Below are 20,689 nucleotides of genomic sequence, written 5' to 3' on the forward strand. Positions count from 1 at the left end.
ATATATGTATGTATGCATGTATACTGACATTTTTTAAAATTGATTTTTGGCTACTAAACCTTAACAAATAAATTTAATACAATTCCCTCATTTTATTAATTACCTTCTTTGTGCAAATACTTTGGAGTTGTCTATGCAGAAGCCTTTCAATTTCAGTGATCAAAGTAATTTAATCTTTAGTGATTGTCTCTATCTATTGTTTATTTAGAAGATGTAGGAGATAGAATACCAGCACTAGAGTCCTCTTTACTTTAGACAAGGACCTGAATTCAAATCCAACCTGTGACACTTGATACTTTGCTAGCTGTTTGACCCTGAGCAAGTCACTTAATCCTGAATTCCTTGTAAAACAAAACAAAAGAATTCATATCTTACCCAGATCTATGAAAAATATGTGACCAGTTTTTTCTAATTTTTTTATAAATTGTTTTTTAATATTAAGGCCATATGTAAATTTAGAAAGAATTGTAGAATGTGCTAAGTTATTAATCTAATACTAATTTCTGCTAGAATGCTTTTTAGTTTTCTCAGAATTTTTTTTTAATCAATTAGGGCCAGTTTCTCTAGATAATTTTGATTTTCCACTTTATCAAATATTGGGTTATTGATTTCTATTATTTCCAAATCTCCCTGGTTTAGTCTGTTCCAGTGATCTATCAATTGATTCCTGCTGCTTTGTAATATAGTTTGTGATTTGGAAGGATTCTATTTTAATCTTTATTTTTGTGATTTACCATGATATCTTAGTTCTTTAATTTTTGCAACTGAATTTTGTTGTTATTTTATCAAGTTCCATATCAAAGGTACCCCCTTGATTATTTGGTTGGCATATAACTAAAAGTGTAAATTACTTTCATTATTGTAAATTTTATTATATTAAAATGACCTAGGCATGAGCAGTGAATATTCCACCACTGAATATCTAGGTTGTTCTTTATTTCTTGTATAAGCACTTTATTACTGGGAGGTTGATACACAGATATTTTATGTATTTTTGTTTTCAATTTATCTATTTCTCTGCCAATGTTAATGTATTTTATTGTGTGATTATTTTGCTTGTTATTTTTGAATTTTTAAAATGTGGATTAATTTCATTAATTCTCTCTTAATATTTTATTAATGTATGCTTATAGAGTATTATTTTACACCTAAGAACCAAAACAACTGTCTGAGATGTTGATATTGTTATTTCCATCATTACCACTTTCCAATAATTACTAGTTGTTGCTATGGATTATTCTTTGACCCACTCCTTATTTAAGATGTCATTGTTGTTTACTTTTGAGCCTATATCTTTTGTTTGTAGTTCCTGACCCAAAAATTACTTCATTTTTTTTATCCGTAATAGATAGTTAACTATTTTTGCCCTTTAGGAACAGAGTAGGCAGTTGAAAGTCACTGTCTCTCTAAGTGGATTTATACTACTGGGTACTTTCCCATTCCACACTTGTCTGTCTTCTCCATAGCCTGGACTGGGAGAGATCAGTCTTGACTATGTTTTGAACTATATGAGGCTATGTAACAGTACTTCTGTAGGACAGGTATCTGTTTTCTTCTTTTTCTTCTCTGACAACTTCTGTTATTTAATTATTTTTCTTGGAATATTTATTATTTGGCAATGCCCTTATTGTCTGAAGTTAACCAGAGGTAGCAAATATGCTGAAATGAGATGTGTTGCTTTGCATTCATAATGTAAATGTATTTGGTCTGCCTTAAAAGAAGGAGATTTATAGCATTATACACGGCAGAGAGGGTTTTCCATTTTAAAGTGGTTTATAAGAAAGCTTTCTTAGTCTTTATTTTTATCCTTCATAATCATATAATCTTATAATTGTATTATATGTCCTCCTATTGAAGACTTCGGGGGAAGTAATTTTTTTTCTTTTTTGAAACAATACCAGTAACAAAGTTATTCTGACAGACATTTATTAGTTAATAATAATTCACTCCTTATGGAAAGAACAGCATCATTAAACATTATCAACTTAAAATGAAACAATTTATTAACTTTCATTTCAACTGTATCAAGGGATTGGGATAAGGTCTTTCAAACAATGAAAGTTTAGCTTAGATAGTGGAGTAATGAATTTGAAAGATTATCATGAGTGAGGTGTGATACATATAGGTAGTGATACATGAATCTTGAGTAGCCAGGCTGCAAGGGTATGCAAAATGGTATGAGGAGACCACCAGAGAGGAAACAGGAAAAAAGTCATAGTTTCACCTATGTCTCAATTATGCATAGGTGAGGTCCTGAATTGGGAAAAAAATAGAAACTCGTGATGAATTTAATTTCATTGACTATTGCATGAATTGAGGTAATGCCTCACCTTTCATGACTTTTTTCAATGAGTCCTTCACATCCTTATTCCTCAGACTATAGATCAAAGGATTCAGCATAGGAATCACCATAGTATAAAACACTGAAGCAACCTTTTCCTGTATTACATTGTAACTAGACACTGGCTTATAATACATGAAAATAATGGACCCATAAAAGATGATTACTCCTACTAGATGGGAGCCACATGTACTAAAAGCTTTGGATCTCCCTTTTGCAGTGTGGATACTGAGAATGTTCCAGAAAATAAAAGCATAAGAGATAAAAATGGGCAATGTAGTCACCAGTGAATTGAATCCAACAAGAAACATCATCAGAAATTCATTGATGGAAGTGCTAGAGCAGGAGAGTTTCAGGAGGGGAAGGATATCACAGAAGTAATTGCTGATAACATTGTCCTCACAAAAAAGCAATTTGGCCAAGTAAGCTGTTTGAGCCAGACCTGAAAAACAGCCCATTGTATATACTCCAGACACCAACAGGAAGCAAACTCTTTGGGACATGGTGTTATAATAGAGCAGAGGGCTACATATGGCAACATAGCGATCGTAAGCCATAGCTGTGAGCATGTAGCACTCAGAAACAGCTAAAGAACAATAGAAAAAGAACTGGGTCAAGCACCCTGAGTAGGAGATGATGTTTTCCTTTGATACAAAGTTCACCAACATTTTAGGGGTAATGACAGAGGAGTAAGAGAGATCTATGAAGGACAAGTTACTGAGAAAATAGTACATGGGGGTGTGAAGCTGGGGACTGATTTTGATTAGTAGAATCAGTACTAAATTTCCCACCATGGAGACAATGTAGATTCCCAAGAACAAGATGAAGAGGGGGAGTTGCAGCTCTGGCTGATCATTTAAGCCCATAATGATAAATTCAGTCACTATAGAATGATTCTCTGGAGTCATTGTCCTTTGAGAGTTGGGTGATGATCTGCAGGAATGGAAAGGAAAAGTCTAATTAAGTAAAATAGAAGTTTTTCTCTGTTCCAAGAAAAATCTTTTTATTTTCAGTCTAAAGTTAATCTAGGAAGGTATAGTCTCCACCTCAAGGATTTGAAGTCTATGTTGATCTCAAACTTGGGTCAAATTCCTCTAAAGCTAAAGAGGAAAATATGTACTCCTGGCAGAATTATACTGTTAATCACATGGAACCCAAAGTTGTTGTATAGCTGCAGCTCAGAAAGTATTATAGTCTACAAAAATGCATAGGTATAAGTTTTATCAGAACATTTGCCATTTCAGGAAAGGGGGACTACAGGGAGGGAAGGATAGAATTTGAAACTCAAAACTGAAAAATATGCTTAAAATTACTTTAATATGTAGTTGAGGGAAAAAAGTTGCTTTTTTTAAAAAAAAAGGAAAGTACAATATATGCCAACTTATTGCTTGTTATCATTTTTGTGATAAGGAATTGGAAAAAAATTAAGTATAACTTGAAAATTTTATTTTCAGTATGTAAATGAGAAACATAGTAAGAAAAAAATTAAGTTGAGCAGCACCCAGGTCATGGATAGATTTATAATGGGTGACAATACATTGCAAGTTAGGAAAGACAGAGCCAGTGAGTTTAAAAGATGCCATCAAATAAATGTAAAACTGAAGAAAAACATGATCAGTCATGTGAAGAGAATGAAGGAAAGGGAATGATAGATCATGTGCTTTTTTTTTAGAAACTTGAGACTAGGAGAGCTCAAGGGAAAAATTCAGGATTTTATGTGACCCCTAGTAGAAAGATATTAGGTAGATATGAACAGAATGAATAGTCATGGATGAGAAAAGATCTGCATTGCTGCATTGTTGTATTAAATGTTTGTGTACATATAAATATGCATTTATATATAAAAATATACAAAAACATATGATGTTGAACTTGTACTGATCAGACATAATATATTCATTAATTTACACCTTTATTATTTCATTTAAATATATAATATTTCTTGACTTGTCTACACGCAGATAATAGAACTACAATGAATAACTGAAGTATTGAAGGGATGGCATTCTATTATTACGAAAATAAAAATTCCTTCATTTTCGCATTAATTCACACTGAATTTCAAATCACTTCCACAAAGCTCAGAATACATGTTTCCTATATTTCTCAAGATGCTAAATCAACAGGAATAAGAATGCCACATGATTTCACTAGAATTCAGGTGGCTCTTAAAAGCACCAATCTTTTGAGGACTCTTGACTCTAACTTTCCCTCCCTACTTCTTCCTGGAAAGCAGAGAAATAATCTCTAATTCAATAATACCAGTACGCACCCAACTCCTAAATTCTCAGTTGCTATATCTCTTTTAAATCTCATGCTCTTAATACCGTTTTTGAACCTTAGTCACACAAAGATGATCATACTCTAGATTTCATAGTTTCTCATATATGTTCTACTTCCTTAAATAAAAACTAATATTTCTCTTGGGAGGAAGAAAACAAGTATTTATGAAGACTGTACACTGTGAATAAAATACTGGGCCTTGACTGAGAAAAATTCATCTTCCTAAGTTAAAATTCAACCCAAGGAACTAATTAATTGTGTGATCCTGGACAAACCACATAATCTTTTCTGCTTCAGTTCCTCTTCTGTAAAATGAGCTGGTAAAGCAAATGGTAAAACACTCCAATATCTTTGCCAAGGAAATTTAAAAATGGGGTCATAAAGAATAGGACATTAGTGGAAAAACTGAACAGAACAAATATGCTAAATCCTGTTAAACACATTAAAGTTATTATTTCATTTGATTACAAAAATAATGTTATAAGATATGTACTAACATCAATAATATTTTGCAGTTGAGGAAACTGAGGCAGACAAGTTAAATGATGGTCAAGGGTCATAAAGTTTTTGAGAAAGAATTTGAACTAAGGTTTTCCTGACTCCAGACTCAGCACTTTACTCCCTGGGTCATCAATCTGCCTGTTTAGGCATCAAAGAAAGTTCCATTGGACCTAGACAAGCTATAAATTTCTATTCCATTTCCTTCTTTTCAGGAATTTATGCATATTTAGTTCTATTTTTAACAATTAAATTCTCAACTCATTTCAATCAGTTTGTGAGTTCACTATCTACCTAGAAATGTAATTTCTTCTCATACATTGTTGTCGAAGAAAAAAAATATTAGATGAATTGTATCATTTCTATTTCAAACAGAAAATATAAACATCCAGTCACTTAACTTCTATCTTCCTCAGGTTCCTTATCCTTTAAAGAAGGGGAAATAATAGCATCTATTATTTTGAGGATAAAATGAGATAATCTTTGTAAAGTATTTTGCTAATAATATAAATGTGCTATCTAAATATTGGCTATTAATTCTATTATTAATACATGACATCATTATATAATCATAGTTTTGATCAATAGCAATATTATATACATTTAGGTAACTATTTCTTTCTAATGCTGGTTATTATCAATCTTCCCAGATTTGCTGGGAGTAAAATCAGATACTCTTAAAATTATTGATGACTTTCATCTTTAAAATTATTTTCCACCTATCCCCAACAGATTTCATTTTTACTCTAGAGAAAAAAAATATACAATTAAGCAAAAAGATCCAGTAAAAAAAAAACCCACCTATTTAAACAATCTTCTCTCCAAGTAGTACTCTGTCTCTCTGCTACAAAAGTGACATACCTTTTCTTATCATTTCTCAAGAAACTTTAATGGGTTTTTTCACAATTGCTCAGAGTTTAGCTTATTTTCATTATCTTTTATTACATTGCTATTGTCATTTTATATAATGTTATGGGCACAATTTTACTATCCTGCATCAAATTGTACAAATCTCACTTATCTATGAGTTCTCTATACTTGCAATTGTTGTAAAATAATAATTATACCCAGATATCAATTTTTAAAATTATTCTAAAATTGTTAAACAACTTTTTGTTATCACAAAGAATGCATCTGTGAATAATTTAGTATATATTAAATGTTTGTTTCTTTGTTTGACTTCACTGATCATGGACACAGTAGTGGAATTGCTAAGGGGATTGGCAGTTTAATGATTCTTTTTTCATAATTCCAAATTGAAATGATGATGTTTGGACCACTTTACAGGTCTATTAATAACACATCCATGTGTCTATATTCTCAAAGTTCAACATTGATTACTTCCCTCTTTTACTTTCCATGCAAGTTGCACAAAATGAGATGAAACTTCATAGGTATTTTTGTTCACTTTCTTTACCATTAATTTGGTTGGAATATGTAACCATGCATGCAGCCATTTCTGGTTTCAATACTTCTTTTTAAAACAATTCACTTATATTCCTTGACCACTTAGATACTGAAAAATTGCCTTTTAGTATTACATATTTATATCAATTCCATGAATATCTAGTATCTCAGGCGTCTTCTGCAAATATTTTCAACTTCTACCACTTTGCCTATAATTCTGTCTTCATTTATTTATGGTAATACTTTTGACTTTATATATTCAAAATTGTCTACTTTATCTTTAAGGATCATTATATTCCTTTTCATCAATATTCCTCATCTCTCCATTCACAATATCTTTCCATTTATCATCATTTTCTCTTTCATGGGCAAGCAAAATGGAGCAATGCACATAATGCTTTCCCTAGAGCCAAAAAGAACTTAATTAGAATTCATCCTCAAACATTTAGTAACTCTACGAATTTATATTCATATACAACTTGAGTTTAAAATCATAATGAAGCCATTGTATTGTTAACTCCATTTACTAGATAAGAAAACTAAGGTTCACAGAAATGAAATGATTTATCCAAGGTCACCCAGTCAGCCAAGTATTTCAGGATTTGAACCTAGAACTTCCTCAATCCAAGTCTAACGCTTTAAACATTAAGTTATCCAACCATTATTGAAATATATATATATATATATATATATAATTTGTACATAATAGGTACAATATGAATCTTATTGATGGTGATGATGATGGGGTGATTGAAATAGGAAGCAGGGATCAAGAAAGCAAATAGGAACAGAAATGGTTCCTCAATAGTAAAATACCAATTGTTAAGATAATAAAATCAATGAAATAGAAGAAATCTTAGAGTTCATCTCTCTTAATAATTCTCCATCTCCTTTTCCTCATTATAATTGTCCTAATCTCCATATTAAGACAGTTAAATCATATGGATCAATTCAATCAATCAATAAAACTATCTTTTCCATGAAAATTTTGTGACTGTTTTTCATTTTTTTTTCACAATTGCATATTGGAAAAAGCAAATTGACTAGTTACTTACCAGGTTTTTCTTGGGGTAGAAGTCTAGGTGCTCTGATGGGAGTTTTACCTTCCACCTTTTATAATTTAACAATTATTCACATGGTAGTTTCCACAGATTATGCCATCTTTTGCTTTCCTCATCCTGCTTATAAACTATAGTTTTTAAGTACATTTATATTCAAGACATTTTGAGGAGATTTTGATACTAAACAAATACATTAATAGCAACTTTATAGGTTAAGAATTTCCAAGTATAAGTTGAAGAGGAGTTTTTATTTCTTCTTCTAGATATTTTTGAGCCCCAAGGAAATAAATGAAGACAGAATTTCCCTTGACATCACTTCACTTAAAAAAAAAAAAATCAGTACTCAAGGGGAAGAGCATTTATAGTTGCAATTATATAAACCTGACAATAGCATCTTATACGATAAGAATAAGAATCCAACACTTCTCTGGACATTAGGAACAAGGATTATGCAAGGATTGAGGACAAGAAATGATTTTTTCCAATGAAATATCTCTGTAAAGAACAGGAAGGAATAAAAGTAACAAAATATACATCATAATATAACAGAATATTAGAATTAAAGAAATGGAAGAAATCTTAGAGATATTCTAGCCCAACACATTTCTGAGAATGAATTCTATTTATAACATTGTCAAAATATGATCATCAAGACTCTTCCTGAAGTGATCAAAAATGTCACGGTAGCAAATTCCATTTTGGATAAGAGTAATGGAATTCAGTTTTTCCTTATATTCATTTATTTTGGCTACTATTAAAAAGATATTCTAATACATATATATATATATATATATATATATATATATATATATATATAAAACATATATCCATATAGAGATATTGGTTTTGAGATTGAACTTATATTTCTATTTTTTACCATCTTCAGTCCATGATGTGGGATACTAGGTCAAAGTGTAAAAACAGTTTAATTACTTTCCTTGCATAATTTACATTGTTTTCCAAAAAAGTACAATTAATTCATAATTCCATCAACAGTATATTAGTTTTCTTTTTTTCTTTCTTAAATTAATTAATTTATTTTCATCCATTTGAACATGCATATTTCCAAATTACAAAATTTCCCTCCACTTCCCTTCCCACCCCCTTCCCCTCAGCAGTCAGGTTAGCATTTTACATACATAATTTGTTAAACAAATTTACAAATTAGTAATTTTTGGCATGAGGAATTAGGATTAAGGGAAAGAGATACATAAGAGATAATTTTTATAAAGTGCTCATCAGATTTGTAAAGGGGTTTTTTCTTTGTGTTTTGCTTTTCTTCCCTGGTTGAATATAATATAGTCCATAACCAGTCAAATACAGTTGACCTAGCTCTCTGGACTGTCAAGAGGAGCTGCTTTGATCAAGATTGTTCATCTCACAAAGTTCTTGTTAATGTGTACATTGTTCTCTTTGCTCTACTCCTTTCACTCAGTATCAGATCCTGTAAGTCATTCCATGCTTGTCTAGAATCTGATCATTTATGATTTCTTGTAAAACAATAATATTCCATAGTATTCATGTACTATAACTTGTTTGTTCATTCCCCAATTAATGGAAATCCCCTCACTTTCCAATTCTTTGCCAAAACAAAAATAGCTGCTATGAAAATTTTGGAACATATAGGACTTTTCCCATTTTTTATAATTTCTTCAGGATATAGTCCTAGATTTGGAATTGCTGAGTCAAAGGGTATGAATAGTTTTATTGCTCTTTGGGCATACTTCCATAATGCTCTCCAAAAAAGGTTGGATCTGTTCACAACTCCACCAGCAATGCATCAATGTCCCAATCCTCCCACAACCTCTCCAACATTAATCATCTTCCCTTTTTTTTCATCTAGGCTAATCTGATTGGTATGAGATGCTCCTCATTGTTTTAATTTGCATTTCTTTAATCAATAGTGATTTGGAGCACTCTTTACATGATTATATATAATTTTAGTTTCTTTGGAAAACTGTTCATTTATCAATTGGGAATGACTTGTGATCTTATAAATTTGATGCAATTCTCTCTCTCTCTTTCTCTCTCTACATACATATACATATACATACACACACACACACACACACACACACACACATATATATATGTATATATATATATATATATATATATATATATATATATGTATGTATATCTTAGAAATGAGACATTTATCAGAATGCCTGGTTGTGAAGATAGTTTCCCATCTTTCTGCTTTTCTTCTAATTTTGGCAGCATTTATTTTATTAATGCAAAAACTTTTTAATTTAATATAATTGAAATCATTCATTTTGCAGTTTGTAATGTGCTCTTATTCTTGTTTGGTCATAAATTTATTGCCTTTCCATAGATCGGATAGAGTAATTTTGGTCCATTAATTTATCTTTGGTATCACTCTTTATGTCTAAATCCTGTATCCATTTTGACCTTATTTTGGTATAAGGTGTGAGATGTGGATCTATGCTTAGTTTTTGCCATACTATTTTCCAGTTTTCCCAACAATTTTTGCCAAATACTGAGTTCTTATCCAAGAGGCTGGGTTTGTCAAATAGTAGATTGCTGTAATTATTTGCTGCAGTTTCTGCTGAAGCTATTCTAATCTATTGATTCATTTCTCTATTTTTTAAATAGTATCATGCAGTTTTGATAACTGCTGCTTTATAATATAGTTTTAGATCTGGTAGAGCTAGGCCACCTTCCTTTACATTTTTTTTCCTTCAATTCCCTTGCTATTCTTGCTATTTTGTTGCTCCAGATGAATTTTGTTACTAATTTTTCTAGCTCTAGTAGTTTGATTGGCATAGCACTGAATAAGTAATTTAATTTGGCTAGAATTGTCATTTTTATTATCTCAGTTTGATGTCCATGATCATTTGACATTTTCCCAATTATTTATATCTGACTTTATTTGGATGAGAAGTGCTTTATAATTGTGTTCATACAGTTTCTGGGTTTGTCTTGGGAAGTAATTCCCAAGTATTTAATGTCTGAAGTTAATTTAAATGAAATTTCTCTTTCTGTCTCTTGTTCTAAGATGTTGTTGTTCATATATAGAAATGCTGATGATATATTGGGTTTATAAATCTGCTACTTTGCTGAATTTCTTAATGATTTCAAGGCATTTTTAGATGATTTTCTCTATACTATCATATCATTTGCAGAGTGAACATTTTGCTTCCTCATTGACAATTCTGATTCCTTCAATTTATTTTTCTTCTCTTATCATTACAGCTAGCATTTCTAATAGTTTATTTTATAGTAATGGACAGCCTTGTTTAACCCCTGGTTTTATTAGAAATGCTCCAAGTTTATGCCCATTGCATATCATATCTGTGGATGTTTTTAGATAGATACTATATATTATTTTAAGGAAAATGTCATTCATTCCTAAACTTTCTATTGTTTTTAATCGGAATGCATGTTGTATTTTATCAAAGGCATTTTTAGTATCTATTGAAAAAATCATGATTTCTGTTGCTTTTACTATTGATATATTTAATTATGTTGAGAGTTTTCCTAATGTTGAACCATTCTTGCCTGCCTGGTATAAATCCAACCTGAACATGATGTATTATCCTGGAAATAACTTATTATAGTCCCATTGCCAAAATTTTATTTAAGATTTTTGCAGGGACAGCTAGGTGGCGCAGTGGATAGAGCACCAACCCTGGAGTCAGGAGGACCTGAGTTCAAATTTGACCTCAACACTTAATAATTACCCAGCTGTGTGGCCTTGGGCAAGCCATTTAACCCCATTGCCTTGCAGAAAAACTTAAAAAAAAATTTTGCATCAATATTCATTAGAGAGATTGGCTATATTTTTCTTTATCAGTTCTGGTTATTTTTGGGTTTAGATATCAGCACTATGTTGGTGTCATAACAGGAGTTTGTCAGAACTCCTTCCTCTCCTATTTTTTAAAACAGTTTATGTAGAATTGGAATTAATTGTTCCTTAAATGTTTGATAGGATTCACTTGTAAATCATTTTTCTTAAGGAGTTTATTAATGATTTCTTTTTTCTAAAATGATGTTATTTAAGTAATTTATTTCCTCTTCTGTTAGTCTTGGGAGTTTGTATTTTGTAAATATTCATACATTTCACTCAAGTTGTCCAATTTATTAGCATACAGTTCAGCAAAGTAGCACTAAATTATCTCTTTGATTTCTTCCTCATTGGTGGTTAGTTCATTTTTGATGCTGGTAATTTGGTTATTTTCTTTCTTTTTTTTAAATAAGATTAAATAAAGTTTTGTCTATTTTATTGGCCTTTTCATAAAACCAATTCAGTTTTATTTATGAGATTAATGGCTTTCTTGCTTTCCATTTTAGTAATCTCTCCCTTGATTTTCAGAATTTCTAATTTGGCATTTAATTGGGGATTTTTAATTTGTTCTTTTTCTAGCTTTTTAGTGGCATACCCAATTCATTGATCTCCTCTTTCTCTATTTTATTCATATAGGCATTTAGAAATATAAAGTACTCCTCAAAACTGCCTTGGCTGCATCCCATAAATTTTGATATGATGTCTCATTATTATCATTTTTTTAGATATAATTATCGATTATTTCTATTATTTGCATTTGATCCACCTATTATTTAAGATAAGGTTATTTAATTTCCAATTAGTTCTTGGTTTATCTTTCCCTGACCCTTTATTACATGTAATTTTTATTACACCATGATCTGAGAAGTGTGTATTTATTATTTCTGTCTTTCTGCATTTGATTTTAAGGATTTTGTGCCCCAGTACATGGTCAGTTTTAGTGAAGATATCATGCACTGCTGAGAAACAGGTATATTTTTTTCTATTCCCATTAAGTTTTCTCCAGAGATCTATCATATCTGTTATCTAAGATTTCATTCACCTTCTTAACTTGCTTCTTCTTTATTTGTTATTAGATTTATCTAGTTCTGAGAGGGGGAGATTGGGGTCCCATATTATTAAAGTTTTACAATCTATGTCTCCTTGTAATTCACTCAGTTTTTCCTCTGGGAATTTGTATGCTATGCCAATAGGTACATACATGTTTAGTAATGATATAGCTTCATTTCCAATGGTGCCTTTTAAGAGGATGTAGTTTACTTCCTTATCCCTTTTAATGAGATTGATTTTAGTTTTTACTTAGTCTAACATTAGGAATGCTACCCCAGGGTTTTTTTTTTTCTGCTAAGGCATAATGTATTTTTCTCCAGTCCTTTACCTTTACCCTGTGTGTACTTCTCTGCTTCAAATATGTTTCTTGTAAGCAACACATTGTAGGATTCTGGTTTTAAATCCATTCTGCTACCTGCTTCCATTTTATAGGGCATTTCATCCCATTCACATTTGCAGTTAAGATTACTAATTTGGTATTTCCCTCCATGCAGTCTTTCTCCATTTATATTTATCTCTTTCCTTTTCTCATATTCCTCCTCAGCAAAATTTTGCCACCTTTCCCCTTTCACTTTACTTTTCAAAGTTTAACTTTCAGTTTATTTTCCTTTATAGTTTCCCTTCCCTTTCATCAGTCCCTTCTTCCCTTATCTTTTCCTTTTCTAGTTCTCTCCTTCCCTGTAGATTAAGTCAGGTTTTTAAACCCAAGTGAGGATCTATTTTATTCCTTCACTGAGCTAAATCTACTGAATAGAATTTACTGAGCATTTGCATTCTCCCTTCTTTCCCTCTAAAATTATAAATCTTTGTGCCTCTTCCCTTGGTGTTATTTATCACTCTAATATTATTAATCAGGGATCATCAATCATATTCGATTATTTGATTACTTGGTAAGTTCCTATTGTTATCAAGATATCATCATGGTGTGTGGGATAAAAATCCACTTAAAAATATAAACTCCTCTGAACAAAAAAAGAAAGTTTACTTTGACTTTTCTTGAGAAAAGGGTACACTCCTAGTCTCACAAAGGTAGTGAAGATCAAGGAGCTGCCCCAGATTGACAGACAAGCAAAATTATGGGGCCAAATGTGATCCCCTCCTCCTTCCTATCATCCTTTTAGGTTGACTCATTGGTTAGTCTTCAGAGTTACATTCTACTTGTGAAAATCTACCCCAGGAACAAAGAAAAGAATGAAAGGGTTTGGTAAATTATTACCTCACCATTCAGATGGTGAGAATAAACTTCAGGATTATAACTATCATATTGAAATAATAGTCTACTTATCATCAAACAAGAGAAGTTTTATTAGCTTCCTTAGAATGCAAGGTTTTTCTCATGGGAACAGCCTACTGTTCTCCCAGTTAAGATAGTTTTATCATCAAAGAAGTAACTAACTAAAAATGCAAGGTCTCTCAGGAAATAGTCCACTATTCCCCCCCTAACAGAAAAGGGAGGGTACCTGACTTGGAATACAAGGTGTCTCTCCCTCTTTCTTCTAAGAATAGTCTATCTTTGTTTTAATGATTTTTAATCCTGAGAGGACTTCACTAGGCATATTAACTCTTTTTTTTTTTAGATTTTTCAAGGCAATGAGGTTAAGTGACATGCCCAGGGCCACACGGCTAGGTAATTATTAAATGTCTGAGGCCGAATTTGAACCCAGGTACTCCTGACTCCAAGGCTTGTGATATATCTAATGCACCACCTAGGCGACCCAGGAATATTAACTCTTAAGAGGGAATATCCCACTCAATGGATTGTTTACTTGATTCCTTAATAAGCTTCATTGAGTCAAATTGAATCATATTATAGTTATAATTATTTTTTACCATCTTTCAAGTATATACAGTCCTCCTCACAAGCCAAAGTATTATCCAAAGCCATATCATTTCTTGAACTATTTGTGTCCCTCACCCAGGCACATTTTCTTTCACACTTTATCTTCTACTCACCCCACCCAAGGTACTTTAACACCTTGTTAAGTGAAGCAAGGTCTATTGTCTGTTCCATTTTATCCCCACCTCCCCACCCAGGGTACTTAATTCCTTGTTAAGTGAAGCACTGGTTAATTCAAAACCTGATCTAATTAACTGGGAGAATCTTGAAGATCTCTAAGTACTTGGAGGCTCTGGAGGTCTCACCTGAGAACTTTACAAATGATTGTAAATTACAGAAACACTGTTTCAGGCCCTCACAGTTTATAATGATTATATTAGAAGGTGCTTAGCATCTTGTGATTAGAGTCAAAGTATTAATAAGACACTTAAAGTTAAAGCTAACACCCTTTCTTTTTTTTTTTTCAGGGCTTTTTGTCTCAAACATAGAGATTTCATCTAGGACCTCTTCAATTGAGAGAAAAGACCCAATTATACCCATATCCTTTAGGTTCATTCTCTTTGATTGTAGTCTACCCTCTAACTATCCTTAAAGAAATAAAGTTCTAAAGAATTAGAAGTGTTATATCTTCCCTTTTAGGGTTGTAAACAATTTGATAATCAACCAACATTTGTTTAAATACTTTTGGTCCCTTTACATTTACCATTTTTACGCAATTCTTGAGTCCTGTATTTGGCAGTTGAAGTCTCTGTTCAGTTCTGGGTTTTGTGTCAGGAAATTCTGGAAGTCCTGTATTTCATTGAACACTAATCTTTTTCCCTGACAGTATATGCTTAATTTTGCAGAGCAGTACATTATAGGTCCTTCACTCTCCAAAATATGGTATTCCAATTCTTCTGATCTTTCAGTATTGAGGCTGATAGGTCCTGTGTTAGTCTGATTGTGTCCCCTTTTCATTTGAATTGTTTTCTTTTTATTGCTTGCAATATTCTCTCCTATTTGAGGGTTCTGGGATTTGACTATTATAGCCTTTGAAGTTTTAATCCTGGGGTCTCTTTCTGGAGGGCTTCTTCTGTAGATTTTTTTTCAATGGTTATATTGTCATCTTGTTCACATAGATTTGGGCAGTTTTCATTTATAATTTCCTGCAGGATGTTTTCCAGGTTCTTTTGCTGGTCCAGGCTTTCTAGCAGTCCAATGATTTATAGATTCTCTCTCCTGGATCTATTTTCCAGGTTGTTTTCTCTAGAATGTTTTTACATTTCTTTACATTTTCTTCAATTTTTTTCAGTCTTTTACTTTGTCTGATGGAATCCTGTAGACTTGTAGATTCATTGGTTTTTGACTTGTTCAATGCTAATTTTTAGGGTTTTCTTTTCTTCAGTTAGCTTCTGTGTTTCCCTTTCCAGTTGGTTATTTTTACTTTAAATGGAGTTGATTTCTTTGGTCAACTTTTCACAATTTTTCTATTTGGATTTCATTTCTTTCCCCATTTTTCTTCTTCTTCTGTTCTTTGATTTTTAAATTCTTTTTTAAGCTCTCCAATGAGCTTTTGTATTTGAGTCAAATTTATAGACTGTTTTGTTACTTATCCTGTGAGTGATTTTAGTGCTTTCTTCTTCAGGCATGTCATTGTTGTCATCTTTTTCTGTAAAATAGCTTTTTATAGTGAGTACTCTTAGCTTTTTTGTTCAACTTTGCTGTTTTAGTTCTGCTCTTGGGATATATGGAGTAGAGATCCAAGATTTTATTTTGCTGGGCCTGGGGTCTGAATGCTGGTTCATTGTTGGCCAAGATGTTGCCTATGCAGCTCAGGCTTTACCTTTGCAGATTTTTCTTTTCCCTCCTTCATGTTCAGGTTCTGACTTAACAGAGGATTGTTCCCCACCTGGTCTTGTCTTTTACCCTGGTGTTTTCAGGGTTCAGATTCTGTTTAAGGTTGGGATCCTCCCTGCTGGCTGGCAATCTAGCTGCAGTGATCTTTTTATTATTAAGCTGTAGGGACTCAGATTGCATTGTGACTAAAATTCTCCTGCTGGCTTTCCCCTTTCTCCCACCTCCTGGACTTTACTTCCCCTTTTCCCTCAAAGACACAGTCTTTCAGAAGATCCTCCACATTGTCTACAGTTGAAAACTTCTTTGAATCTTACCCTCTTCTTCTTGGTGAGATCTGTAGTGTGAATGTCAGAGTAGAGGCCTCATTTATCTTTGGTAGGGAAAGACTCCAGGAGCAGGCTAGCTTTGCACCACCATCTTGCCTCAAACCTGGAAGTTCATATATTAGATTTCCAACTCCAGATAAAGAACTGGTGAACTCAGAATATCATTTGAAGCATATTTTCTTCCTTTTTTTTTAAACATGACTAATTGGGGAATTCATTTTGTATGATTATACATATTTGTAGCTGTAGATTTTTTTTTCTTATGGGGAGGGAAGGAAAGGAGGGGAAGAAGGGAAGTAAAGAATTCAGAACAGAAATTTTGAATTTTAAAAGGTATTTTAATGTTCATAATTTTCAGAATCACATCCAAAATTTATGATTCCACTTTTAAAATTGGGCAATTTTCAGAGTAAGAAGTTGCTTTACTTTGCATATCTTTTTATTATTTATTCATATAATCACTTAAAATCTGTGACATTTCTTTAAAAATCGTTGTCTTCTGAACACTGACACTAAATGCAATATATTTGCAAGTGCATATATCCTGAATATCATTCTTTTATCAATTATTTATCAGATATGTTATCCGATATTTGATAGTTTATCTTTTTGGGGGGCTTTATTGATTTGTTTTAAGCCAACGCATTTTAGTTTTTTTAATTTATTTATTTATTTTCATCCATATGCCCGTGAATATTTTTTTAATTAGAAAATTTCCTTATACCCTCCCTTCCCACCCCCCTCCCCTCCATGGCAGACATCCAGGTTCTCATTGTACATACATATTTTGATAAACATGTTTCATATTAGTAATTTTGGTATGAGTAATTAGGATTAAGGGAGAGTGATATATAAGAAATACTTTTTTATAAAGTGTTCATCAGATTCTGAAGGGTTGTTTTTGTGTGTGTGAATTTTGTTTTGTTTTGTTTTTCTTCCTCTGTATGGGGATAGTATTGTCCATAGCCACTCTAATACAGTTGTCCTAGCTCTCTGGGCTGCTGAGGGGAGATGCTTTCCTCGAGGTTGTTTATCTCACAGTGTTGTAAATGTGTATATTGTTCTCTTGGTTCTACAACTTTTTAGTTTTATATAATTGAAGTAGTTTATTTTGTCTTTGATAATCTCCTCTATCACTTATTTGGTTACTGATTGCCTCTTAGTCATACTTATGAGATATACTACCTTCTATTTGAATTCCTTTTAAAAAATAAAATGATTTTTTTTGTTTCAGATCACCTCCTTATATTTTATTGAGGAATTTAGCATAAGATGCTGTTCTAAAATATTTTAGATGAATTGTTTTCTCTTAATCTCATTATGTTTTGTTGTTTTTATTCCAGTGAACTTTATATTTTTCACATGTATAATTTGAACTTTTCCTTTGTGTCCCCAAAATAGCTTCATTCTGAAATAAGACTTCAACCCTGCAATTCATAACTGAGAAGAACCCTCTATATTGCAATCCTTTATTTTGCTTGGATGCCTCCTCTTAGATTTTTCACTTAGAAAGAGAGCTAAACTCAGTCATCACTTCATTATTCCTAATCTCTACAGCCTCCTTTTATTTTGGGGTTTTTTTTTAGGTTTTTGCAAGGCAAATGGGATTAAGTGGATTGCCCAAGGCCACACAGCTAGGTAATTATTAAGTGTTTGAGACCAGATTTGAACCCAGGTACTCCAGACTCCAAGGCCAGTGCTTTATCCACTATGCCACCTAGCTGCCCCTACAGCCTCCTTTTATAATCAAGATATATATTCTTGCATTTATTGAACACTAGGCTATTAAAAGCTTTTGATTCTTTTGATTCTGTTTATTATTCAACTCCACTAATCTAATTTCTATTTTTTAAAAATAAACACTAATAAACTTTGTTGCATATTGATTAATAAACTAATTCAAGATATGTTATTGCTTTCTCCCCATGGAAATTACTTTTTCCCTTAAAATCAGGACTTCCCTCCTTTTATTAAATAATAATTTGATAGTTTGATAGGATTATAGAACTGAATCAGTAAATTAATTGAGTAGTATTGTTAATTTTTTCTTGTTTTTGGCATGCTCAAAGTATAATTTTTTTGGTTTTTAATACTTTTTCCTATAAAGAATAATTGTAAATATAATTAATACAAGTCATTTATGTTTCTGTAGGTAAATATTTTATAAATAATTTTGTCAAGAGTATAAAAACAACATGATTATTATCTTTCCTAGTTTATGTTTTGTTCTGATAATATCCTGAATGTACTAAATATCTTGTTTAGTTTCTGTTCTTTTTTATTTTTTGAGTACTTTAATTTGCAAAATGAGCTAATTTTATCTCCTCTAACTTAATATTTATGCTCTCTCTCTCTCTCTCTCTCTCTCTCTCTCTCTCTCTCATCTTATGCTGTGACCATAATTTCTCAAATCATCCTAAATAGTACAAGGGTGATGGATCATCTATGTTTTACCCTTACACTTGTTGGAAAAGCTTATTATATTTCTCCGTCAGATACAGTGAGCCAGTACTTAGAGGAAAATTTGTAACTCTGAATGCTTATACCAATAAAAGAGACAGAGACCAAATCACTGAATTCGGCTCTCAACTAGGAGAACTGGGGGGGGGGGGGGGGGGGGGGGGGGGATTGAAATTACACAATTCAAAATGAAAATCTTGAAAAGCAAAGGAGAGATTTATCAAACCAAAGATCAAATAAAACCCCATTTACTATTTGACAAAACAAGGAGATAATTTTCTGAAAAAACAAATTTGAGTTATTGGCAAATTTAATTTACAAAACAACACAAAATGATGAGTCGCAAAAATGAAAGAGATAAATAAGGCATCACCAAAGAAGATGAAATTAAAACAATTATTTGGGGTTATTTACCCCAAGTATTTGCCAATAAATCTAAATGAAATGGATAAAGGTTTTCAAAAATGCAAATTTCCCAGATCAACAGAAGAAAAAATAGAAAGTTTAACCCTATATTAGAATAACAAATTCAGCAATTAAAAAATTTGGTCCTTAACAACCACAATAATAACAATGATAAACCCAACTATAAAGAACAATTAATTCAAATACTATGTAAAATGTTTGAAAAAATAATAAAAGGCAATCTTAACAAATATATTCTCTTACACAAATGTTTATAGGGAGAACTTAATTGGAAATACAAAACAATAAACCACTTCCCTAATGAAATATTGAGTTAGAAATTTTAAATAAAATGCTAGCAAGAAGACAATAGCACTCTGACCAGATGAAGTTTATACTAGGAATACAAAACTGGTTCAATATTAGGAAAATTATCAGCATCATTGACTAAAAATATGGAAAATTCATGATTATATCAATAAAGGCAAGAAAACTTTTGAAATTATATACAATATGGCACTCCTATTAAAAACACTAGAAATTACAAATGGAGCAAATAAATTTATAAAATTCAGTCATTCCTGAATTGATAAATAATCAAAGAATGGGAATAGCCAGTTAGCTAACAATAGTAATAAGAAAAATTCTCCAAATTATTGTAAGAGACAAATTTAAATAAAAACTCTGAAGTGCCATATCAACCAATCAAACTGATGCAATAGCAAACAAAAAATCATAAATGTTGGAGGGATATGGGAAATTAGTTACACCAATGCATTGTTGGAGCTATGAACTGGTCAAATCATTCTAGAAAATTATCTGAGACTATGTCTATAAGCATTATTTGTCATTTTCCTTGACCCCAAAGCTTGTATTTTTCTGCATTTATCACTGCGTATTGTATAACTAAAGTATCCCACTGATCCACCACTCTATTTTTAACCAGTAGACTGTTATGATGATTAATGCCTTGTAATATACTTAGAAATCTGGTACTGCTAGGACACTTTTCTTCACATTTTTAATTTATTCCCTTAATATTCTTGAAATTTGTTCTTCCAGATGAATTTTGTTAATTATTTTTCCTAGCTCTATAAAATATTCTTTTGTAGGTTGATTGATATGACATTGTATAAATAAGTTACCATTTTCATTATATTGTTTCATCTTTCCCATGAGACATTATTTCTCCAATTGTTTACTTCTTTATTCATGCAAAAAGTATTTTGTAATTGTACTCTTATAAGTCCTGGGTTTCTCTTAGTAGGTAGAATTCCAAATATTTAAATTCTTTGCAATTATTTTAAGTGAAATTTCTCCTATTAACTGTTTTTACTAGATTTTATTGATAATATTTAGAAATGTTGTTGATTTCAT

The 20,689-nt window shown here is 31.7% G+C and overlaps 1 protein-coding gene across 1 annotated transcript in view; it reads right to left on the reverse strand.

Annotated features, from left to right (window-relative positions):
• Positions 1–2,072: 2,072 nt before the first annotated feature.
• The window catches only part of LOC141522422 (olfactory receptor 8D1-like), a 52,136-nt gene continuing 33,519 nt past the window's right edge, over positions 2,073–20,689 (reverse strand). Inside the window, exon 3 of the mRNA XM_074235866.1 lies at positions 2,073–3,274. Coding sequence (XP_074091967.1) covers positions 2,302–3,249 — 948 coding nt within the window. The 5' untranslated portion in view covers positions 3,250–3,274 and the 3' untranslated portion in view covers positions 2,073–2,301. The remainder of the gene's footprint in view (positions 3,275–20,689) is intronic.

The sequence above is a fragment of the Macrotis lagotis genome, chromosome 1 (genome assembly GCF_037893015.1).
Source record: "Macrotis lagotis isolate mMagLag1 chromosome 1, bilby.v1.9.chrom.fasta, whole genome shotgun sequence".
NCBI lineage: Eukaryota > Metazoa > Chordata > Mammalia > Peramelemorphia > Peramelidae > Macrotis > Macrotis lagotis.